Raw genomic sequence first — 26,131 nt, forward strand, 5'->3', positions numbered from 1 at the left:
TGGGGAACTCTATTCCCCCATTTACTGCCTGGCACTGACTTTTGATTCAGTGAATGCTACTTAATTGAACCCGATTGGGGGATGATAAAGGACAAAGTGGGATTAAATATCATAATGTATTAACGGTAGCTCATTACTGAGTACCCAATCTTTATACAGTCCCCCATTTCAGTAGTCCTCAAGCTTTAATTTGCACGGAAACATCCAGGGCTTTGCAGAAGGTTGAGGGTGGGACCTGAAAGTTTGCATTTATAACAAGTTCCCAAATGATGTTGATGTGACTAATCAGGAGTTATATTTTAAGAAACACTGTTGATTTCATTTAATTCTGAGTCTTACAAGGGGAATATTATTATCTCCAGTTTACCATGAAGACACAGATGTGGCCAAAGTCTCATAGGTAATAAGTAGAGAGTTAAAGTAAGCTCTTTCTGGCTTTAAATATCATTCTTGTCCACTCCAAGGAAGGCTATATTTGTGTATCTATATCTATATCTAATGTAGTAGTATTATTTTTCTGTATCCAGTCATACACACATCTGTCTATTTATCTATCAGTTCCTGACTCTGGAAGAAAATACCTAGTCCAAAATTATATTATCATTTATCTTTAGGCAATGAGATCATGACTGTTCTAAAATATTCTTTAATTTTTGTGCTTTTTCTCCACACTTTTCTTCTATCTAAATATTACATTTTTCTCAGAGAAAAATGTTTCTTTAATTGTTCCGTTGCCACTGAACAATGTGACAGAATGATGTGACACTATATTGACACTATATTAACATTAATATTAACACCAAGGTTTCTGTTTCGATCCCTGGTCAGGGCTCATACAAGAAGCAACCAACAAATGTATAAACAAGTGGAACAACAAACCAATGTTCTCTCTCTCTTCCCCTTTCTCTCTAAAATCAATCAAAAAATATATTGATATTAACAAAGAAAGAAAATACTATCTTCATCCAACTCCTATAAACTGATTTAGTGAAATTTTACTCTTAAAGTGAGTGCCTTTATGCAAAGATGTTGGAACTGTCCTGAAAATCAGTTAAGTGAAAATTCCCCTGATTCTTTGCCTCAGACGGAAGCTCTGGTATATCAGGGTGGCCCATCCAGGAGTTCTTTCATTGAGTATGCCGTTTTATATAATTATTTAACATATAAATTGTATAAACATATAATGTATAACGTCTATATTTAAAGCAGCATAACATTATGCACTGGCTAAGACTTATGTAATTAAGTGTAGTTTATCAGGATTATAATTAAATGAAAGCCTTTAAAACCCACCCGTATAAAGATAAATTAAAAAAAAAAAAAAAAAAAAGCAGCCCCCCCCCCCCCCGTGCATTAGCGAAGTTGGTCCGGCCCCGCGGGCCCCGCCCCCAAGCCTGACCACGCCCCACACTTTGCCACGCCCCTGGCCCCGCCCCCGCCTGGCCCCGCCGGCCCCGCCTCAGGCCCCGCCCCCACGCCGGGTCCCGCCCACCGCGGGGGCGCCTGGGAAGAGGCGGAGAACAATATGGCGGATGGTGAGGAGCCGTAAGTACCCAGCTTCTCCAGGGCGCCTGCAGGGCTGGGTTGTGACCGAGCGCGGCGGTGGGCGGTCGCCTCCGCTACCCGGGTCCCCGCACCTCCCGCCCCGTCTCCTCGCCCCCCATCCTCTCGCGGCGCCCAATGTGTAGCGTGATGCTGACCCTTCTTTTATTCTCTCTTTCTTTTAGGGAGAAGAAAAGAAGGAGAATAGAGGAGCTGCTGGCTGAGAAGTTAGTGCTGCCGGGAGGCCGGGGCCCTCTCCGGGGACCCCCGCCTCCCCTCTCCCCAGGCCTAGGGGACCAGCCGCAGCGGGCCCGGGGGGCTGGGAGGGGCGCCCGGAGCGCAGGCCGCGCGGCCTCGGAGCCTGCACGGCCCGCCCGGTGCGGACCCGCGGTCTAGCGGGGCGACCTGCGCCCCTCTTCCTACATCCCAGTGGCCAGAGGCGTGACCTTGTGAAAAGGGCATCCTAACCTGAACACGAAGGGAATACTGGCCTTTCGTGAGCACTGAGAGTAGCTTTAATTGCAGACTTCCAATGGGAAGTTTCTGTGGTTTCGGACTAAGCATTTCAATCATTTTTGCAGAATAATTGGCTCATAAAGGAGAGTTTTTACTCCAGAGAGGTTATGTTGCCCATTTATTACACACCCGGTTTCTTATCAGATGCTCAGTTTTGTGCTGTGAGAGATGTAAACAAAGTGCTTTCCAGCCGGCGGGCGCGGCGTAGTTGGTGCCCCCGCCCGCGGAGGGCCGGCGCTGGCGGTGGGTGTGGTGCCCCCGCGCCCGGGCCGGGCGCAGGAGCCCAGCTGCGGCTCGTCGCCTCGGAAAGTTGAATTTCAGTCGCAGTTAATTTCACGTTCCTCCCCACCTGTCCTTTCCGCTTTTGCTTAGAATGACAGTTAAAGTTTGAATCCTTGCTATATGCCAAGTATTGTACTAAGGCCTCTTATGTGGGTTATCTCGTTCTTACCCTAAGTAACTATAAAAATCTATAGATGAGGTTTATGGCTGTTAGGTAACCAGCTCAAGGTCACAGTGCTATTAATTGTGGAACCAAACCCAGCTACAGGAGCAAAACCTAAGGTCTTCTTCATTGCTAGGCAATACTTATTGGTCCTTTTTTAAAAAATTGGATATTAATAATATGTTTGCATGTAGAAGTTGTGGGGTTGTAGGAAGTTTGAAAACTAAAAATCATTACAACCACACATGAAATATGCACTGAAGAATCCGATCTTAGAACACACTTAGTTGTATGCTCTAAAAGATTTCCAATGCCTGTATGTGGCATAATTATAACCTAAAACTTTTTGTGTTCAGTGGCAACCAAAACTACCTCATAGTATTTAAAGATACTGTTTTTTGAAAATTGGGACCTGTTTCAGATAAAAAATGTGTGAAAGTTCCTTTCATCAAAAATGATCTTTAAATCACATCTTTCAAACTTGGAAAGGACATGTGAATTATATTAGATATGAAACATCACAATTCTGAAAGTGGAGTTACATATTTATTCTTCTCTTATAACTGATATTTCTTGATCCAAGTGTGTTGAAGGGATAGATTGGAGAAGTTTGCAAAGATCTTTTATAAATTCCAAATGTATAAAAGCCCATTTCTCACAGATTAAACAATATTCCAAGTTTAATTTTGGCTTGCTTTAGGATCCCAGAAACTCGTAGACTGAGTTATTTCATCAAACACATGCAAGTCTTAACTTGAAACAAACTCTATAAGAGCCAAGAAAAAAGTTAAAAGCATAAGCATAACCACATTAAATAATTCCCTTTTTATTTGAGCAGGTCTGGTGTTACCTTTTCATTTGGGGAAACCGTAATAGTTGTAGGTGTGGTGTTTTTCATACTGACCGTTGCAGCTGAATTTACTGTGTTCTGTGCAGAATGGCTGTTGATGGTGGGTGTGGGGACACTGGAGACTGGGAAGGTCGCTGGAACCATGTAAAGAAGTTCCTCGAGCGATCTGGACCCTTCACACACCCTGATTTCGAACCCAGCACTGAAGTGAGAAACATTTATTTTTAAATAACTCCTCTAATAGTTTTGTTTAAAAAATAAAGTGCTTGCTTTTTCACTTGCTCTTATAATAAAAATACTAATACAATTGTATAAGTTATCTTGAATACTAAAGTGAATATTTGCAACTGATTTTAGTTAAATGGCTAATATTTGAGTCATTTTTACATTTCTCATGTATGTTGATATTTTTTGAGTAAAATAACTTTATAATCATTTAAAATTCTAACTTATGCTACACTTTAAATTTCAGTTTAAAATGATTTCTGAGACATTCCCCTTTTTAGTTTTGCTATAAGAAATTAATTTTGATAGGAAGTTAGATATGCTTGTTTAAATTTTGGAATTTAGTTTAAATGAGCATCTTTACTTAGGATTGAATATAAGTAATTGCATGTTAACAATTGTGTTACTGCTGTAAAACAGGAATAGAATTTTAGACAGATAGTGTCTGACATAAAGCAAATATTCAATTATATAAAACATTTTTTTATTACAAGGTAGAAAAAAGTATCCTTTATAGTAAACTTTTATGCCATTTTCTGTTTGTAAAAAGATACTGTTTTGAAATAGAAATATTGTGCTTCTCCTAGAAGTAAGCTACAGACTCTTGGGTTGTACCAGTGTTTCATCAGAATAACTTTTCTCTCCGTTAGTGTTTGGACAGAATTGACGGTTTCTGCCTTTCTTCGGTCCACCTTATTTTCCTGTGCTTGGATTTTTTTTTTTTTTTTTGCGTTATAATTTAAGATACTTAAGTGATTGTTTTAAATTGTATTTCTGTCGATAAGCAATTTTCTAAGAATTTTACCTTTTTTTTTTCTTCCTGACCTTTAAACACCTTGTACAGTGTTTGATCCTCAGTTGTTGTTTTTTTGTTTTTTAAATATATCTTTATTGATTTCAGAGACAAGAAGGGAGAGGGAGAGAGAGAGAAACATCAATGATGAGAGAGTCATTGATCGGCTGCCTCCTGCACGCACCCTGCTGGGGACAGAGCTGACAACCCGGGCTTGTGCCCTGACTGAAAATCGAACCGTGATCCCCTGGATCCTAGGTCGATGCTCAGCTGCTGAACCACACCCAGCCGGGTTGATCCTTGGTTAAGATTTTTACACTTTTCTCTTTTTAGGAAGTCAGTTAAATAATGAATTTGATGCTTTCCATCCCCTTTCAAGCTTAAAAAAAAAGATAACCTTTAGGCATAGTTTTTATAAGTAGCCTTTTAATTTCATGCAATAAAAGTCAGAGTAAAAACATTGAACTTGAAATGCTCTGAAATCATGAGGGTAATAGAATTTCTGGTTCTACCTTGTTCATAAATTTAAGAGTTTATTAAATAGAAAGTCTACTCTTGATCCTCATTTGCATTTTTTGTGGGAACATCAGAAACTATAGCTTGTTGTATTGATGGTACTTACATTTTTTATAACTAGGTTTTAATACGCCTTTTCATTCTTTACAGTCTCTCCAGTTTTTGTTAGATACATGTAAAGTTCTAGTCATTGGAGCTGGCGGCTTAGGATGTGAGCTCCTGAAAAATCTGGTAATGTATATATATATATATATACACATTATATACATGCATATATATATATAATGTGTATTTTTTTCTCCTTTGTGGTAATTTTCCTTTTCTGTCATAGTAGGAAATTTCTTTATTATGATTATTAATCTTCTGTCTTGAGCCTTTGTTAGATAAGTTCAGATGAGATTCCACACAGTCTTAAATTGTAAAGTTCTCAATTATAAAATCATTGATAGAAATTCTTCTGTTTTCTTCTCTGTTCTTTAAAAGAAGTCTTTGTGCTTCCTCTTGCAAAGTGCTCATTAATTTCAAATAACAAAATAACAAAACTGGTAATTCATATTTTAACATGCAGTTTGCAAGTATTTATTATTTCTTTCATTCCTTAAGATAACCTACTTAGATAGATAGGGCACTGGTTCGTGTTGTATAGAGGGAGACCTGTGGGTCAGAGGTTAGATGATTTACCTCACTTTTCTGGGTGGTAGTAGTGGGCCTGGAATCTAATTCAGGTCGTCATTTCTTACAAGTGTTTTTTTTTTACTGAACCATGGGTTAATTTGTTTTTAGTGAGTATCATTTTAAGAGAGGGTACTATTTAGTGAAACTATTTTATATATGGATTGGAAATCCATAATTTTTGATTTAGTTAATTAGTTTCATTGACTTTTTTTTTTTAAATGTATCTTTTATTGATTTCAGAGAGAGGAAAGGAGAGGGAGAGAGAGAGATAGAAACATCAATGATGAGAGAGTCATTGATCGGCTGCAGCCCGCAACCTGGGCATGTGCCCTGACCAGGAATCGAACCCCGATCCCCTGGATCCAACTGCTGAGCCACGCCTGGCGGGCAGTTTCATTGACTTTTGATAACCACAAAGTAGGGTGTGTTTTTTTGTTTTTTTAAATAAGTGAATTGATTAAGAACTAATATATGCCAGGCCTCCATTGAAGTGTAGAAAAGTGGAAATGCTATGGTAGACTCCTTAAAAAATGAAGTGAGTAAAAGAACCAGATAAACAACCTAAAGAGTCGGCCTTGGGGCTAAAGTTTAAATATAAACAACCATATTAATTTTGCTAGGAAGTACTAACATCACTCCCAGTGATACTGCAAAAACTTAATACACTTCATGGTACTTAGTGCTGTGCTGGGTTCTGTGGGGTTTGTAGATCATCATGGTCTCTGTCCTTAATGAATTTGAAGTTTCAGTGGGGAGACAACTCACAAAAGAAATAGCAGTATGTATGATGTACTCTGGGTACCAAAAATGACAGTACCTTATCAGAAATAAATACTGACTGTGTGAACCAGAGTTCTGGAAGGGAAGGGTGGCAGTGGTTTCGATAGGCACTGTCTGCACATGTTCCCCAATGCTTAATTTTTTCCAGTTTGAAGCTGTTATTTGCAAATGAGCTATGTACTAATTTTAAATGTAAAGTAATTGAAGATTAGATCTGAAGAGTAATCATCAAGCAACTTTAGGAGTGGCCATGTTATTTATTGCATTATGATACCCTCTTACACTAAAGAAGAGAACTGAGGGTTTTCAGTTTTACTTTGCTTATATCAGACATAAGTACTCAAGAGATACACATCTTTTTAAAAATTTTTTGTAAGCCCCCCAAGGCTCATTCTAAAAAAAAAAAATATGACATTAACATTATAATAATTATTTTTAATCCTCACCTGAGGATTTTTTTTCCATTGCTTTTCAGAGAGTGGAAGTGGGGGGAAGAGAGAGAGGCATGATGTGAGAGAGACACATCAATTGGTTGCCTCCTGCACTGAGCCAAACTGGCTAGGGCAACATTATTATTTTTAAAGAATGTCGCTAATTTTTTAAAAGCTATGTTTTTATTGATTTCAGAGAGAGGGAGGGAGAGTGAGAGAGAGATAGAAACATCAATGAGGAGAGAGAACCATTTGGCTGCTTCCTGCAGGTCCCCTACGGGGGATTGGGCCCACGACCCCAGCATGTGCCCTGACCAGGAATCCAACTGGGATCGCCTGGACCATAGGCCAGTACTCAGCCTCTGAGCCATGCTGGCTAGGCAACATTATTTTTTAAATTGATTTTTAGAGAGAGAGGATTGAACAATATAGATAGGTATTTGTGGGGCTTACACTTTAGGGGAAGGAAAAAGACAAGTAAAATACATAGTATGTCAGATGGTAATGTTTTGGAGAAAGGAAAGGTGGAAGATAGGCAGCCTGGTGGAAAGGAAAGAGGTTTATGAAAAGGTGCTATTTGAGCAAAGGGTGAGCAAGAACATTCTAGATAGAGGGACCAACAGGTGCAAAAGCTTTGAAGGGGGAGAATGACTATTATGTTCCAGGACAACAAGGAGGTCCTCATAGCTAAAGCAGAAGTGGGTAAGGGGAAGTATTTTCAGAGAGGATGCTTGAGAGGTAATGGGAGATGAAGGTGTTTGAAATGAGTATCACAAAAGGCTTTGGAGGTTACTATAAGAACTTAGCCTTTTACTCTGAGAAAGTCATTGGAGAGATTTAGGCAGATGAGCTGACTTGATCTGCCTTTTGACCTGGATCACTGTGGCTGATGTACTGAGGAAAGACTGCAGGAAAGATAGAGGAGGAAGCTGAGAGGCTAGGGAGAAGGTTTTGCAGTCATCGAGGCCAGAGATGGCTGACTTGGAACAGGGTAGTGTCGGAGGTAGTGAGAAGCAGTCAGATGATGGATATATTTGGAAGATGGAGTCAGTAGGATTTGCTCATGGATTGGTTGTGGGACATGAGAGAGAAAGGAGCCAAAGATGACACAACAAGGTTTTCCCTGAGCAACTAGAAAGATGGCATTAGCATTCACTGACATGAGGAGACTGGGAGGACAGATTTGGTGGGGTTGGTGAACAGGAATGGTTGAGTTTAGTTTTGGAAACTGTTGAGATGTCTGTTGGATGATGCTTATAAGATTGTCCAAGATCACCAGAACTAAGCACAAGGGCACTCTAGAATCTAGCCAGTAAAGAGGGTGGAAAGCTGAGTGTGGTAAGAGTGGTCAGGCTCTTGTGCATGTAGTGACCAAGTGAAGAACGTGCTCTGAGGAGTTGACCTACACAGTGCTGAAGACTTCAGAGGGTAAGGCTGCTGGAGGTGGCCTGGGAGTTCACCAGGGAGTTCACTGGTGATCTAGACCAGTGCCTTTCAGTGGAGTGGTGTGAGGGAACATTTGTTTAGACATAAGCACAAGAGGGAGTTTGAGAGAGCAAGTATGGACAACTTTCTTGAGGGTTTTTTGTTACCATAGGGGCATAAAAATGGGGAAATTATTAACGAGTGCTTTAATTGGATTACTTAAACTGACCAAGGCCAGAAAAGCATAATTAATTAATGCAACTTAATTTTTTTCGCTTCTGCTGGTAAATTTGAGCAGTGGTTGTACTGTTAGGATGCGTGGCATTGTCACTGAAACACAGCAGGTTTTTTTCTTCCCTAGCTGTTTCGATTGCTTGTTCTTGACTCAGTACTTCTAAGCTATTTCTTTTACATGTGCAGTGTACCTGTGTGTGTTTATGATATGTACCTTATAATAGTTATCTCTGAATCGTGCATGCTTAATGTTATATAAGCTGAGATAAAGCTTGTGTGAATTGCTTTTAACGACATTCTGAAAAACGACTAGTAAGTACAATAGTAAGACTGGTAAAATCAAAGTATCTAGCAGCAGCAGAGCAGCACACTTTACAGATGTGTTTATGAGATTATAAAACAGCTATGGAAAGTTTGAGTTCTCTTTGGTTATGGACTGCTGAAAACTGGGCAGCTACACATTTTGACCTTGCCAAGAACATAAATGTTACATACTTCGTAATCTCTATAGCAGTCGAATATGATCATGCAGAATTTACTATTGAGCATATGTGGATTTAGGATTATGTTGAAAATAAGTCTCAAATTTTTCAAATGTGAGAAAATTTCTGCTTAATTGGATTTTTTTATCTCCACAGGCTTTGTCTGGTTTTAGACAGATTCATGTTATAGACATGGACACTATAGATGTTTCCAATCTAAATAGGCAGTTTTTATTTAGGTAAGTTTTAATGTCTAACAAATTTCCAACAAGTTTATGTGATTTGGGGGTAGTTGTGCTCTGAAGGCACAGGGTTCAGCCTTCTGGTGATTTCATAAGATACCAGTAGCCGGAATATTAGGCCCTAGTGAGATACATTGGTGGGGACACGTGAGCTAGTATCTGAGTGGTGACTGGGAGAGTGATGTTGTGATGGAGTATGAGCTTTTTACAGAAGGGGAAAGGAGATGAAGAATGATACAGAGAAAACAGCAGTTGAAATGGAACAAAGGGATCATTACCTTAGACATACATGAAATACAGAATCATCTTGGAATGGCTTGTTAGAGAGTTTTGAAAACTGGAGATGGCACACATACACAGATATGAGGAAAAGTTCATTAGTGGATGTTACTATGTAACATGTAGGGTTTAAGTGGCTCCATAAAAGTGTCTCTCAGTTAAAGAATTACAGATGTGGAGAGGTAATGAACTTTTCGTCTTTCGCTAGTGAATAGGTTACTGACAAAGCAATCATTTAATCATGGGTATGCAGGGTGAAGTTTCAGCATTGACATAACCTCTATCTTTATGGAAGTTCTTAAAGAGATTGAAGGTTAAACTAAGTCAAGTTAATGAAATTTGCAATGTGAACTCTCCATTTAACTTTTTTTTTTCTTTATTTTTTAACTCTTGAAATTTTCCTTCTCTATAGAAAAGTTTTGGTGCCCTTGCCAGTCTAATTTTGGTGTATAAATGTTTTTTAAAAAACCACCACTGAATTAATTGGTTATGATAATAATGGCCATGCCCTTTAATTTGTGGCTAAAATAATGAAAGGTCTTAATGATAGTTAACGTGTATTGAGTGCTTAGGATGTATAATAAAGTACTTTCTAAGCAGGCTCTTTATTTTACCTCATTTACTCTCATCAAACCTTCACGGTTGTTTTCAAGGTTAAGTATTTAGGCCAAATGTTTGTATTCAAGGTGCAGCTTTTAGGTGAAACAATCTGATTCCCTAACCCTGGAATGGTAAACTTGCAAAAAGACCCACAAAAAAAATCCAGGAGTTACTTTGTTTTGGATCTACTGTGAAAGCACATACAATCCACACCTTAAAAGACTCTTGAAAGTCTCCTTTATCCCTTTTACATTCCTGAAGAGCTCTGTGTCCAGAGTGGTTGAAATCAAGTTCCTTGATTTATGCTGGGGCCTTTTCTGTTGCAAGTTAGGACAAAGTTAGAATAAAACTCTTACCGTAAGTTTTGAATGAAAAAAGAACACTGCTTTATTGGAGAGAAGAAAATTGACTCATTAAAGTATTTTTCTTTAATATTCCAATTTTAAATACAATATTTCTAATAAGTACATTGATTTAAAAATTTTTATTATTATTTTTAAAGTTTTTACTCTGTACTTAGATATGAAGGAATACAAGGAGAGAAGAGTATGGTCGTTCTTCCTGGTGTTCTGTCTAGCAGGTGTGATAGACATGTACATAACAGAAATACATTGTGAAGAGCAGTAGTGGAACTCCTCCTGGGTCCGTGTGTGAGGGACTGACCTCCCTGAGGACAATGAGGACGTGTTAGGAAAGAATGTATCATTTGCACTGAGATGAAACGACAGAACTCATACCATTTCTTTTTTTTTTTTTTTTTAAATATATCTTTATTGATTTCAGAGAGAGAAAGGGAGTGGGGAGAGAGAGAGAAACATCAATGATGAGAGAGTCATTGATCGGCTGCAGCCCGCAACCTGGGCATATACCCTGACCAGGAATCGAACCCTGATCGCCTGGATCCTAGGTCGATGCTCAACTGCTGAGCCACGCCCAGCTGGGCAGCATTTCTTATTTATAGCTGTGATTATTATCTAGTAGGGATCTTTCGAGGCCTTCTAGTTTTAGCTTCATGAAAATATGGGTGACATTTGCAATTTAGGTAAAGTCTTTGGAATTATTCCTTCTTCAAAAATGGAGTTACAGCTTCTTTTTTTTTAAATGTGATTTTATTGATTTTAGGGGGAGGGAGAGAGATAGAAACATCAGTGGTGAGAGAGAATCATCTATTGGCTGCCTCCTGCACACCCGGTACTGGGAATCGAGCTTGAAACACCAGCATGTGCCCTGCCAGGAATCTAATCAGTGATCACCTGGTTCATAGCTCGACAACGCTCAACCACTGAACCACATTGGCTGGGCAGTGGTTACCACTTCTTATGGGACACAAAATGGGATAAATGAAGGTTCCTGCATCCCGAGAATGAATCTCATTGTGTGTATGTCAGCCAAGACATGTGTAGTAACACTTTGAAGTTCTGGGGTGCAGGGTAGATACTGAAAGACTCTAGGCCTGGGATAATTTTTTTTACAGTAAGAAATGGTCAGGAAACATGCCATTATTATGCTTTACCTAGAGGAATAAAACTCCACATTTTCGTCTAAATACTTACATGTGTCAGTACTTGTAACTACTTAATTTGGAACATCAACAAGGGTTGGCATTTGGTGTTGACTGGCTGATTATTCATCACAAATACTTAGATAAAAATATTTCTTCTAAGTATTCTCAGTATTCTCTAATTAATGCGGATATTTTTATGTTTGAAATTATGTAGCTCATCTAGATTTATATCATGAATGATAAATATAATTTTTCCTGTAGGCCTAAAGATGTTGGAAGACCTAAAGCTGAAGTTGCTGCAGAATTTCTAAATGACCGAGTTCCTAATTGCACTGTAGTTCCGTATCCTTTTGACAAAAAAAAAAATTACTTAATTTTTTAAAGGTTTTGTTTTTTTCTTTGCTATGAAAGACATGTTTAACACAGAGAATGCGGATAAGCAAAAAGACAAAGATCAGCAGCAGTAACATTTTGCTCTGATTTCTTCCAGTTCTTTCTTTAAGGTTATATACATTTTTTTGCCCTAATTTTTAAATTATGCTTCTGTAGTCAGTACTGTCATTTATTCTGCATTATTGCCCCTTAAGTTCAGTATCAGCTGCATGTCTCCTCTACTAGACTAAGTCCCTAGGCTGGATCCAGTTAATCTTTGTGTCTCCTTAAGTAGCAGACAGAATAGAGTCAATATATTATTAACCAAATGGAAGTTGTGTCAGAGTCAGTTTACTTTTACAAGAAGTATGTTTTTAAAAAAGAGCATTCACACTTGGTTTTCACATCTTTATATCAGGGGAATTTTTATTATTTTATAGAAATTCAGGAGATGGGATTTGCTGTGTAGAAAATCCTATAGGACACAGAGTCATCAATTATATTTCAAAATACAATTGTATTTCTACGTACTGGTGGTGAACACGTGGGGAACTGAAATTTAAAATTCAATGCCATTTACAAACACTCAAAAACCTTAGGGCTGAATAAAATATGTGGGGTTTATATGCTGGAAACAGCAAAATGCTGATGAAAGAAATCAAAGAAAATCTAAATAAATAGATATTTCATGTTCAAGAATTGGACAGTTCAACATAGTAAAGATGTCACTTATCCCCATATCTGTATCCAAATTTAACACAATCTCTGCCAAAATCCCAGGAAATTTTTGTCAGTACAGACAAGATTATTCTAAAAGTGATATAGAAAGACAAGGGAATACCTAAAATAATGCTGAAAAAATATAGTGGGAGGAGTTACTATCTAATTTCAAGAATAATCAAGACTGCATAGTATTGCCAGGGAGAGAGATCAGTAGAACAGAGTAGAGAAGACAGAACTAGCCCCATGCATGTATGGCTAGTTGATACTTGACAAAGGTGCAAAAACAATTCAGTGGAGGAAGGATAATCTCTTTAACAAATTGTGGTGAAGCCATTAGATATCCATAGATAAAAAAATGCATCTCGACCTAACCCTCAAAGTTACAAAAAGTAACTCAAAATGGATCATAGGTTTAAGTGTCAAATATAAAACTGCAAAACTTTGGAAGATAACAAAGGAGAAAATTTTGGGGATCTAGAGTTTGGTGAAGTGTCCTTTGACCACATTAAAAACATGATACACAAAAGAAAAAAGTTGATAAGTTGAACTTCATCAAAATTAAAAACTTTTGCTTTGTGAAAGGCCCTGTTAAGAGAATGAAAAGACAAGCTGCAGATTGGAAAATATTTAGAAAGCAGGTATCTGACAAAGGACTCACATGTAGAATATATAAAGAACTTTCAAAACTCAACAGTAAAAATAATGCAATTAGAAAATGGACAAAAAAAGGAAAGGATATTTCACTAAAGAAGATGGGAAAAAACGCATGAAAAGATGTTCAACATCTTAGCTATGAGAGAAATCCAAATTATGACCATATTGAAATATTACTAGTCCACCTATTAGACTAGTTAAAATAAAATAATAGCAAATGCTGGCAAAGGTACAGAAAAACTGGATCACTCATTGCTGGTGAGAAATATAAAATACTATAACCATCTGGAAAGTAGTTTATTTCTTAAAAACCTAAACATACATACACTTTCCTTATCACCCAGCAGTTTCATTTGTGGGCATTTATACCAGAGAAATGAACACTTAAGTCTGCATAAAAACTTGTTCTTGATTGTTCATAACAGCTTTATTGTAGTAGCCCCAAACTCTTAACCAAAACAGCCATCAGTAAGTGAATTGTTTAATGTGACACAGCCATACTATGGAATAATACTGAGCAATTAAAATGTACAAACTAATGAAACAATAGCTTGGACGTCAAGGGCATTACGCTTTATGAAAAATGCCAGTCTCAAAAGGTCATATATTGTATGATTCTACTTATATAACATTCTTCAAATGACAAAATTATGGAGGTGGAGAGTAAATCAATGATTGCCAGGGCTTAGGCATGGTGGGCCAGGGAAGGGGTGACTCAAAGTGGGTAGCATGAGGGAGATCTTTGTGCTGATCGATTGTTGTGTGTCTAGACCGGTGGTTACACAGATCTACATGACACAATGATACACACTTGTACCAATGTCACATTCCTGGTTTTGTTATACTAATGTAAGATACAACCTTTGGGGGAAACCTGGTGAAAGATATAGGACCTTTCTGTACTATCTTTGCAACTCCTGTGAATCTGTTACTTAAAAATAAAAAGTATAAAGATGCAAATGCAGGCCCCTGTTAGGGAGAAAGAAAAAAAATGTACACTTTGTCTATCCCCATTATTCAGATCTGGGAAACTTTGGATATTTTGTAGAATTGCAGGAGGTGGGATTTCTTGGTCTGGCTCCATGGGGCCCTCCCTTATTGCTATTCCTCCAGTGTTTGCTCTGGTTTTCTTTTTTAATTCTCACCTGAGGACATTTTACCCATTGCTTTTGAGAGAGAGAGAGAGAAACATCGATGTGAAAGAGACACATCAATTGTTTGCCTCCTACACGTGCCCCAGCTGGGGCCAGGGATCCGTGCTCTTGGCCAAAATCGAACCCAGGACCCTTCAGTCTGCAGACTGACATTCTCACCACTGAGCAAAAATGACTAGGGCTGCTTGGGTTCTCTTGACCTTTCTGTTCTGGTTGCCACTTATGTCCTGTTTGCCTGACTTCAAAAGAAACGGAGTTCTGAATGGGTGAGAGCTCGTATCGAATTAATTTTTCCATAGCTTTGTTTGTAGGCCAAAATAAATCTAGGGCAACTATATATTCCTCTTTTTCTATTTTGCTTTAAAAACATATATAATGGATTATTTATTGTAGTTTTAGAGAAGTATAATTTATATATTATTTAACAAAATTACTCCATTAGAAAAATTTAAGTGTTTTGCATTATGGGTTGTTAAAATATTAAGTGCTATGATTGATTCATACCCAACCAGTTTTGAATGGGATTCCTTTTGCAGCCTCCAGGCAGGGTAAGACTGCTGATGGGGGTTGGTTGGGTAAAACCGAGAGACTTGGAAAATAGTAAAATGAGGGAGGAAAAAAAAAAGTCATACCTCTTTCCACCCCTACCCCCACTCCTCAGAAAAACCAACAATAACAAGTCATTGGCAACTGAAAAGTTTTTGGAAACTTCTGGGGCTTTTGTTTTAATTAGCTTTGCAGTAACTCTTCAAATCACCCAGCTGTGAATATGACCTATGACATGCTTGTTCCCCTCACTAAACACATGTTTATTGCCTCTTGGCTTGATGCTGATGGTTGCGGACACACATGCTACTTTCCCAAGGCCCATGATATTTAAAAAAAATTTTTTTTATTGATTTGAGAAAGGTAGAGAGAGAAACATCAATGATGAGATAGGGTCATTGATCGGCTCCCTCCTGCTCTCCCCCTGCTGGGGATCGAGCCTGAAACCTGGGCCTGTGCCCTGACTGGGAACGAACCTCAGTTTTGCGGATCATAGGTTGGTGCTCAACCCCTGAGCTACACTGGGCAGGCAGGGCTCATCATTTTATATAAAAACGAAAGCAGAGTAGAAAATTTTACAGATGCATAAATATGGGCGTTCCGGGATGAGACTAAGTATTAGTAGTTGGGGAGGAGTGTTAGAAAAGCAGTTTTGTCAGGAGGTGGCTTATGTTCATTTTGTCAGTCCTTGAATTCCACTACTTTGAAATTTATCTATTTCGTTTTAAATATACATTTATAAGTTTTTTTATGTTATTGTCAAATTCACTTTACAAGTTTTGAACGTAGCAGCTCAAGTTCCTTTACTTATATTCAGACATTTCAACAAGATCCAGGATTTTAACGACACTTTCTATCGACGTAAGTTCACTTGAAATTCAACTCTCACTGAATTCTAAGTGTTTTTCAGTTGGTCGCTATTTGAAAATTGCTATTTGACGGCTATTCAGTTGTTTTCGTCTCTTGGTGGTGTTTTCAGTAAGGTTGTTGATGGATTGAAAAGAGCACAGTGCCATTGTTTTAATTCTTACTTGACACCATTGACTGCATTTTTCTATGCTGACTTGAGTAAGGATTATTCAAGGATTAGGAGAGGGGTGTGTATGTGTGTGTGTGTGTGTATTATACTAAAAAGGTTTTTTTTTTTGTATTTTCTTAGAGGGTGTAAATTATGTTGTACCATGGCACTTTTAAAAATGAAACTTGCATTTTTTTCTTGTAGAATTTCATATAATTGTGTGCGGACTGGACTCTATCATAGCGAGGAGATGGATAAATGGCATGCTGGTAAAGACTGTTCAGTTCTCTGAGGTTCTTGCTATTGCTTTTAACACACTGGAAATGAGAATTGCATATCATGCTTTTGAAAAATCAGTTTATTTAATTTCCATTCAGTTCATGTACCTCATTGTTTATTGCTAGTCGTTAATTTCCAAGTGAGAACCCAAACTGCTAATACCGTCACCCCTTGATTTGATATATTAGACTCAGTCATGCTGTTGACTTGTGGAATTACTCAGCAGTGTGCTTTTTCTTGTGAATTCTTATCCCCCTCTCCTTTTAAACCCTTCAAATAATTTTCCTAGATATCTCTTCTAAATTATGAAGACGGTGTATTAGATCCAAGCTCCATTGTCCCTTTGATAGATGGGGGGACAGAAGGTTTTAAAGGAAATGCCCGGGTGATTCTGCCTGGAATGACTGCTTGTATTGAATGCACACTGGAACTGTATCCACCACAGGTAACCGCAGAGCACTTGCATTTGTTATACAGTATCTTGGGATGGAATTATCTTTGAAATATTAAATCTATTCAATATGTAGGATTTTTAATTAGGGGTCACCATATTTTTAAAATCATGCTAAGAAGAAAGATAATAAAATATGAAATTCTGCTCTATTTGAGGAAAGATATGGACTGAATATCATAGTTTTGATACTATTATTTTCATAATTAGTATTAATTTTTAATTTGGGGAGTAGGGATTAAGGGATCAATTTTAAAACTGTATGTTGGATAGAGCTATAATCTGTTTTTTTTGGTCTTTGCTGTGATTGTTTCAGGGAAATAAAGATACCGGGGATGAGAATGACCTTTCCAAAGATGGTGGTTTTTACTCTATACACCCACTTTAAAGGGCAGTTAGAATTATGATTTATTTATGAGTATTCACTTGGAATTAATTTAACTCTTGAATTTGCTTTTGTTTTATTTTATACCTTCAGATTTAAATCAGGTAAACATAACAAAGTGCTCGTATTTGAGAATTTATTCAGCACATTGTTTTACACAGTCTAACAAAGTTAAATGTATACAAGGAACCCTGATTTACAGGTCAGTCATCCTGGATGAAGTGACTCAGGTGCTTTTAGAGACCTTAATGGTGTGAGAGTTTTGTTTCTATAAGCGGAAGGCCAAGGTGAATTATAACAAACTTACAAACTAGGTCATAACTAGAAGTTACATTTTTAAAGTAATTCATTGTTTTAAATCCAATAAAACGGGCAAACTGTGGTTTTAGGTGAATTTTCCCATGTGCACCATTGCATCTATGCCCAGGCTACCGGAGCACTGTATTGAGTATGTAAGGATATTGCAGTGGCCTAAGGAGCAACCTTTTGGAGGTAACAAACCTAATCTCATAATCCAGAATTGCATAAAATATTTATTCGTCTATATTACTCAGTTGGATAATTACGTTAAAAACAAGCTGACTTATGTTTACGTTTCTGTCTGTCTCTCCTGTTTTCCCTGACAGAAGGGGTTCCATTGGATGGAGATGATCCTGACCATATTCAGTGGATTTTCCAAAAATCCCTGGAGAGAGCATCACACTATCACATTAGGGGTGTTACGTATAGACTCACGCAAGGTAAGTTAGTGAATTTCTGTGAATAATGATCTTGGGGTGATCCCTTTTTTACTGGCCGGGGATACTTTGGAGGAAGTAATTGATGTGATTTTAGATAGTTTCATCACTTGAAGTTCAGTAAAGGGACCGTGGAAGTCATCGTTTTCAGGTGCCCAAAGTTGGTATGAGGGAAATGAGCTCTGTAGAATCCGTACTACTACTTAGCTAGGAGGAGTTTAATAAAATCATTGACTTTTATTTACTTAGTATTGGAAGTTGACTCAGTCACTTTATCTTTCACTGAAGAGCAGTTTATTGCCTCCTGGGCTGTCTGTTCCACAGTTGGACAAGACTTAGACAGTTATTCTATATATTGAGCAGAAGTCTCCGTCTTTAGTTAGGTCTGAGTATTGTCCCAGGGAATACCATATATGTATAAATCTAACTCCCTCAAGTAATAGCACCTAACGTGTTGAGAACCGTGGTCACGTTCCCTCCAAATCTTTATCACTGTCATGAACCTCCCTAGTTCCTTTAACCCTTTGACATGGCACATGACTTTAACTCCCCATTAGGTTGTTTTCCTCTAACCATACTTCAGTTATCCATACTTCTCTGAATTAGATTAGAATATAGCATAGAATATCTACAATAAGAATATTTTAGATAATACCCTTCTGATAACTCTGACAATTGATGTATTCTTAGAGAAGAGCAGGTTGTTTTTGTTGTTTATTTGTTGTTTATGTTGATCCTATACTTTCAACTTTTTGAGATAATTGTCTACTAAAATCTAGTTTTCTCCATGTATGCAATTGCTAAGCAACACCTGCAAGACCGAATTGGCAGAGAATTGACAACTGAATCATACTTTTGATCTGCCCTAGATTTTAGATTTTATCTCTTCCATTGATCTGACTTTCTTGAATACTGCTATTTCTTTGTCTTGTTCACAAGGATGTCATGAAAGATCTTTCCGGATGTTCTACTGAAGCCTGGATATACTGTCTTCCATATTTCCCTGGGTTGCCAAGCTAGTCATAGTAACTAAGTGAGACTAGTCCAACATGACTTGTCTCAGTGAGCAATCATAATGCTCAGTCTTCGTGATCAATGCTTCCTAATCTAGGTACTCACAGTTCATCCTTTATAGAATTTCATCCAAAATCATTGCCAAGTTCCCAAGAAAGAAATTTTGTCTTCTTTTTGAAAATCTGCCATTTCTCTTCTGTGATTATTTCCTTATATACACTGATGTTCTAGTAATAAAATCATTGACTTTTATTTACTTAGTATTGGAAGTTGACTCAGTCACTTTATCTTTCACTGAAGAGCAGTTTATTGCCTCCTGGGCTGTCTGTTCCACAGTTGGACAAGACTTAGACAGTTATTCTATATATTGAGCAGAAGTCTCCATCTTTAGTTAGGTCTGAGTATTGTCCCAGGGAATACCATATATGTATAAATCTAACTCCCTCAAGTAATAGCACCTAACGTGTTGAGAACCGTGGTCACGTTCCCTCCAAATCTTTATCACTGTCATGAACCTCCCTAGTTCCTTTAACCCTTTGACATGGCACATGACTTTAACTCCCCATTAGGTCATTTGAAAATTCCATTCTTACACACTCCTTGCTGCTTCCTGTACTCCCCCTCTTCTGACCTGCTTTGTGTTCCTTGAACATACCAAGCTCATTCCCATGTGAGAGCCCTAGTACTCCTGATCCTTATGCCTGGATTGCTCTTCCTTGGATCTCAAGGCTGGCTGCTCATGTCTTAACCGTTTCTCCTGATCATTTACCGAAAATGACTTCTTAGCCATTTACTATTTTATCTTTTTATAATTGCTCAGAACTAATGGTGGTCTCACTTTTCTATGCAAGAAATACTTTATACTTACACTCTCATATATCCATGCTCTGGGGCCTTTGCCCTCGCTGTTTATTCTACAGAAATGCTCTTTCCCTAAGTCATTGGCGTGGCCATGTCTTTCTTATGGTTTGGGTTTCAGCTCAAATCACCACCTCCTCAAAGAGGTCCTCTCTGACCATCCAGCTGTTAACATGTACCTTGTTTTACTTTTCTTCATAGAACTCTTCAGTATCTGAAATTTTCTAATGTACTTAAGTGTTATCTCCCACACCAGCATGAAAGCTCTATAAAAGCAGGTGATTTATTTTTATTTCTGTTTTTGCGTAACAGTGTCTGGCATATAGTACTGATTTGGTAATGGTCTGAATTAACAGATGAGTTCAGCTGGCCCTGATCAGGAACTGGAAGCTCTTTCCTGTGTGTACTCTCATTCATCCTCTGTACCGTTGAGCAGGGTGCATGCTTTGCAGCCTGATGACTGAGGGCCTTTACAAGGAGTACAGAAGCAAAACGGGACATGAAGTCCAGCTTTTTTGAAGGATGGAGGTTTCGGGGAGTCTGTCCTTTTGGCAGTGCTTTTGTTGGGCAATGTCTTTTCTACTCCATCCTGTTTGTGACTATCTGCTCCTCCTTTCAGTACGTCTTCCTATATGTGGCTCACTGGAGAGCATCCAGTTTAACCATCATCAGGCTGGCTCCTCCCTATTTCTCCTGCTCTGAAGTTATACGTAATCATATGGTCAGAAACAACTTTTTAAAAACAGCCCTCCAGACTTAGAACTGACTTCGTGCCTTCTTAGATATTTGCTGCTTTTCTGAAGTTTTTGAAACCTGTCCACACTGGGAGTCCCATCTTTCATGCTCCCTCCCACCCCACCATAATTAATATGGTTACTTGCTTTTGTAGTTTTTGTTTTCTAAAGTGAACAGTTCAGATGTAGCTATAAAATAGATATTTAATACTTAAAAGTTGTTTAAGGTAGAGCTTTGTTCATTCCTAATCTGAGTACTGATATAAAAGGTAGGGTAGAACTAGAGAACTGTGTTTACTGTTTTGTGTAGTGCAAGTTTTAGAGTGAAGATAATAATGTGGAGCAGTTTCTTTGTTGTAGAGTTTTGTGAACCAAATGGCTGAGGAAAAGTTAGGTAATTCTTATTCTTCATAGTTTACCCAGACCATACTGGTACAGCTTTATGTCATGTGTTGGTTAAGATTGTGCACTTGGGGGCGATTTGGGTCTCATGTACTACCCCCATTACTTACTAGGGGTATGGCTGTGGGTGTGGTTTCATTTCTCTCAGCCCCATTTTCTTTGTCCTTAAAGTCAGAGTGATACGACGAATGTAAGGATGCTAGGAAAAGTCAGTGATAATACGCTTAATTTTCACAGTGTGCCTGGAGCACACTAAACACCAGTGGTTAGCCATATTATATTATGATCCCATCTTTCTTTGAAGCTTAGTGAAGAGTTTCCTTTTCTTTGCTACTGTAACTTCCTTAAGAATCTGAACATGCTACAAAATGATGGGAATGTGGAACAAAGTAGTTTCATGGCTCAACTTAAGTCTATTTTGTCACTTGAAAGCCTGACAAATCAAGTTGTGGAAAATGATATTTAATAAATCATATTGTCTAACTTAAGATACCTACTTTTTGAAAGAAATGATCCTGTTTTAATCAGTGTATTTTTTCAGGCGTAGTGAAACGAATCATTCCTGCAGTAGCTTCCACAAATGCAGTCATTGCAGGTGAGTAAAAAGGCCATTACATAATGCTTTCTTTCCTTTAATTTTTGATTTAATACCTAAATTGACATTTTTGCAGCTTCTGGATCTCAGAAAACTGGTATAATAGGAATTTTATATCTTCTAAGATGGATGGTATAATTAAGCTGTCCAAAAAAGAATAAGCTATTGGACCTTGTATATAATTTGTATTGTATTATGTCATAAAGTGCTCTGTAGTAAGCAGACATTCTTGTACCATTTCTTTTTAATCACTGTAACAAGCTGCTCATTAATCTGAAGAGGAGGAAGGGAAACATGAAATGTTATTCTTATCACTTGGATTATACAAAACAAATATAAAATATGTTACTTTTTCAGTATTTTAAAAATGAGTATATACTTTAATCTATTTTTAATCAATAGCCTTGTAAATTTAACTGTTCTGATTTACAATCAACTTTCTTAAAATGTTCTAATTTTAAATGTCTAATTTTCATTGAGTTAAAGCACCCTTATTTTCTCCCCTTTTCAGCTGTGTGTGCCACTGAGGTTTTTAAAATAGCCACAAGGTAATGAGTTTTATTTTTAATATGGATGTAAATTTGTTTTGATCTGGCTCAGTTATGTAAATGTGGACATTTTTTCATTACAGTGCATACATTCCCCTTAATAATTACTTGGTATTCAATGATGTAGATGGACTGTACACATACACATTTGAAGCAGAGAGAAAGGTTAGTAGTATTGTACTAATGAAAACTTGTTTTGATCATGCATACTTTGATTTTTAAATATTAATTACTGGTTAGAAATATAAATGAAATTGCCCATACCCTAAGCATTTTCTAACTTCTAGAACCTTAGTCACTGTATATCTTTTGTAGTGTAGCCTGTGTAGCAAATTAACTTAGGAAAAATGGCCTATTATGAAAGGCATAGGTTTCTAAAGCGTAAACATTTGTTCATAGGAAATACACATGGTTATAAAACAAGTTCATTTTTACTTCATTATTATAAAGAGACTGTTGTTGGTACATGTGCTGCTATGATTTATTGTGTTTTATGTGTGTAGGAAAACTGTCCAGCTTGTAGCCAGCTTCCACAAAATATTCAGTTTTCTCCATCAGCAAAGCTACAGGAGGTTTTGGATTATCTAACCAATAGTGCTTCTCTGTAAGTGTTCTGGACTTCTGTTGTGTTGTAGAAATAATTTTTGAGATTTTAAAACTTTAAAGACTAGAATTGTTTTTTAAAAAGTGACCTTTGATTTCCCCCCTTATAATTAGGCAGATGAAATCTCCAGCCATCACAGCCACATTAGAGGGGAAAAATAGAACACTTTACTTACAGGTGATAAGTGTTCAGATTTTCTTTCTTTCATAATTATATTAAAAGTTGAATTTTATTTAATGTGTTTTACATTAAAATAATTTTGTTTTCTAGTCGGTAACCTCCATTGAAGAACGAACAAGACCAAATCTCTCCAAGACATTGAAAGGTATTTTAAATGAGTACATTTACTGATCAGCTTCAGTAACAAACCCTTCTAGATTTGCTCTTAATACCTCCAGATGATGATTTCATCATAATTACTTATATCTTTAGAAATAATAATAGAATTGCTCTTTTAGTAGAATACATAAAAATTTCTAAAGAAAGCAAATATAATACTGCCTTGATTAAAGAGAACTGGGTTTTGATGTTTATCTCAACTACAATATTCTGTAGTTTGTATATCTGGTGGTGGTATTGTTTTTGTTGAGACGTTTTTTCCTCTTGGGTTAATTATACTTTTTCTGTTTTAGAATTGGGACTTGTTGATGGACAAGAACTGGCAGTTGCTGATGTCACCACACCACAGACAGTATTATTCAAACTTCATTTTACTTCTTAAGGACAATAAATCTGCATATAATAGAAAATTTATGGAAATGCTATACTTTGTGGATGCTAAGAAATTTAATTCATTCATTTTTAGCATTAGTGTTGCTGAAATTTGACTTTTTTTTTTTTAATGAGTCACTCTTTTTTACCTTTATCACTTTCCCTTGAAGACAGAATTTGGGGTTGGTGCTTGTAAGCATTTTCATTAATAATATGAGAAATTGATGCCTAGAGAAATACATTATGAGCAAATGTATTGCTTCTTTTAGAGGAGGCAGACATCCTTTTGTGTGTGAATTTTGTTATTATGGTCAAAGAGTGCATTCCCCAGTTTTCATTTGAGCACCCACATATACAAAAGATGTCCCTTTAAAGAAAATAAGAAAATTAAGTTATAAATAACTGTTATAACTTGACATCTGGAATATATTGAACATAGCCTGTATCTTACCTGTTTTAATATTCATTCAGTTGTGGCTGTTCAGATGAATATTAACTTTTCCAAAGGTTACCTTGCCCATGATAATTTGTAAATAGTGTTAGAGCTGAATACTGTGCATGGAAATGGGGAATATTTTCATGTTTACGTGCAGTGCCATAGAGTCCAATATGCACAACATTAAAGCCAAGACATGGTGGTTTAAAAGAACTTAATGTTTAAACAGTTGTCACTGATGCTTCCACACTATTTATTAATAAAATCATATATTGTCTACTTTTCTCCCTGAAACTTTTAAAAATGTAAACGATAGTAAGTAGTTCTATAGTATTGTAGGAATAACTTTTAAATGTGTAGCAGAATTACTAATACAGAATTTTATGGCACCTGAATTAATATTTTTGCCACAGTAAATATTTACTGTTTTAATTTAATTTTCTCTAACATAATGAAATGGAATAACTGTATTTTTATATTAAGGTCTCTTAAAATGTACCCCCCCATCCTCCAAGAAAGATTTAAGGCTTAAAACAAAATCAGGCATAAGTACTGAAAAATGAGTTTTCATATCAGGGTGGGAACATGTAGTATGTGTTCTTTCTCTCTCTCTGTCTTTGACTTAGGTGTCAGTCTTCTGTTCAGAAGCTTTGTGACTACATATCACTGGGTTATATTTTCACTTACTATTTTTTCTTGCTTCATATTGACAAATAATTTGTTTCATTATAAAATCATATCGGCTAAATTTCTCTACTTAAAAAGTTACAGAATCAGTATAAATTTTTGAAAGTGAAGGAACTAACATGTAGCACTTCTTTTATACAGGTGCAATAATAATTCTCAAAGTAGACTTGTGAGAAGGGGCAGAATCTCCATCTGAGAGCTTAATAGTTTTAGAGATTTTAGGTCATTTATCCAAGACTGTATAATTAAGTCTTGGGAGAGGGATTTTTTAGAGGGATTTTTTATTCTTTCTTTGTAATCGATATTTTTCCTATTGCTTTTCAGAGATCGTGGAAGGGGGACACACACACACACACACACACACACACACACACACACACACACACATCAATGTGGGAGAGAGACATCAATTGGTTGCCTCCCCCATGCACCCCCACCATGGGGATTGAGGCTGCAACTAAGGTACGTGCCCTTGTCTGGAATCCAACCCAGGACCCTTCTGTCCGTGGGCAGGCGATCTAACCATTGAGCCAAACTGGCCAGGGTGGGAGAGAAATTTTTAAAGAAAATTAGTTCCATATGGCTTGGTTCCTTTCAGTGTGGTAAAATTCTCAAATATAGGGAGGGGACTGGTAAGGTAAATAACCACAGCAAGGGAGGGTGTAATAAGAGAATATAATAAGATTAGTTAGTTGGTTCTGTGGCAGACTGAAGTGAAAAGTATTCTTTAATTTATTGGGGTGACATTGGTTAATAAAATTATATAGGTCTCAGGGGTAAACTTCTATAATACATCATCTGTATATTGTGTGTTCAGCACCCCAAGTCAAGTTTCCTTCTATCACTATTTACCACCCTTCCTTACCTTCTCATCCCCACCCCCAGTGCAAAATATTTGTCAAAAGGGGCAACCACTCCGGTTGAGTTATCCATGTTGGTATCCTTATTTTTCAAAATCAACTGGAAATTTGGATTTTTGTATGAAATCTGGCTTTTAAATGTTGGTAGAATTTTAGCCTTAACACTACAGGGGACAAACCAAACAGCCTCTAACTAGATTAGGAAGGCCACCAATTGGATTTCTTCGTATAGCTAAATGTTTGAAGAGTGCATGCAGAAAAAGTGGTATTTTAAATAATGGGCACAGTACACATTAATAGAGTAATAGGCTTAGTGCTTCCCAGGTTTGTTTTGACGGGCAGAGAGTGGACCGTATTGAAAGGGAGAGACTGCCTTCTGCACCCTTATTCTAGCCTGTAACTCATTGTGGAAGATGGCTTTTTACTTCCATCAAGTGGGCTGGGTCAGGATTTTAAATACAATGTCCAGCATTTCTAGGCAAAACCCAAACCCAGGGTTTCTCCTTAAGGCCAAGTTAACACGGACAGAATTAAATATTTGAGAGGAAGCGCTAAGTAGAAGTGCACCTCCCGGACATCCAGTTTGCAATTATTGCTGGCAGGGCGCAGCTCTTAGCTTAGCGAGCTATTTTCTAGGAAGGAACTCACGAGAAAACTGCCGGGAGTTCCTGCTCTACCGCTGGAATCGCTGTCAATAGAAACCGTTTTGCGGTCCTCGGTAACTAATGGCAACCCGGGGCTCCCGGATGTGACGTCAGGTTCCTTCCGTTCGCTCGCCGGCGGAACTCCGAGGTCCGGTGGTTGTGTACGTGGAAGTAGCCGGC

The 26,131-nt window shown here is 37.5% G+C and overlaps 1 protein-coding gene across 2 annotated transcripts; it reads left to right on the top strand.

The window, feature by feature from the left end:
* Positions 1-1,479: 1,479 nt before the first annotated feature.
* UBA3 (ubiquitin like modifier activating enzyme 3) lies at positions 1,480-24,036 on the top strand. Of its 2 annotated transcripts, XM_081160188.1 has the most exons (18): positions 1,480-1,545; positions 1,728-1,769; positions 3,440-3,560; positions 5,038-5,118; positions 9,071-9,153; positions 11,801-11,881; positions 15,806-15,849; positions 16,211-16,275; positions 16,575-16,730; positions 17,511-17,613; positions 17,748-17,861; positions 21,408-21,461; positions 21,973-22,009; positions 22,093-22,174; positions 22,513-22,613; positions 22,727-22,790; positions 22,884-22,938; positions 23,246-24,036. In XM_081160188.1, exons 1-18 carry the CDS (start codon positions 1,526-1,528, stop codon positions 23,332-23,334), a joined length of 1,392 nt encoding a protein of 463 aa, XP_081016314.1. In that variant the 5' UTR covers positions 1,480-1,525; the 3' UTR covers positions 23,335-24,036. The 2 variants fall into 2 exon arrangements, with proteins under 2 accessions (XP_081016314.1, XP_081016313.1); XM_081160187.1 differs by lacking the exon at positions 1,728-1,769 and having other exon boundaries at positions 1,495-1,545.
* The last annotated feature ends 2,095 nt before the right edge of the window (positions 24,037-26,131 follow it).

Source organism: Miniopterus schreibersii (genome assembly GCF_964146895.1).
Source record: "Miniopterus schreibersii genome assembly, chromosome: 15".
Lineage (NCBI taxonomy): Eukaryota > Metazoa > Chordata > Mammalia > Chiroptera > Miniopteridae > Miniopterus > Miniopterus schreibersii.

Coding starts and splice junctions, on each gene's coding strand:
- UBA3 (XM_081160188.1), top strand. CDS start 1,526: ATGGCGGATGGTGAGGAGCC. Junction 9,154..11,800: donor AATAGGCAGTTTTTATTTAG/GTAAGTTTTAAT, acceptor TTTTTCCTGTAG/GCCTAAAGATGTTGGAAGAC. Junction 22,010..22,092: donor GTTTTTAAAATAGCCACAAG/GTAATGAGTTTT, acceptor TTTTCATTACAG/TGCATACATTCCCCTTAATA.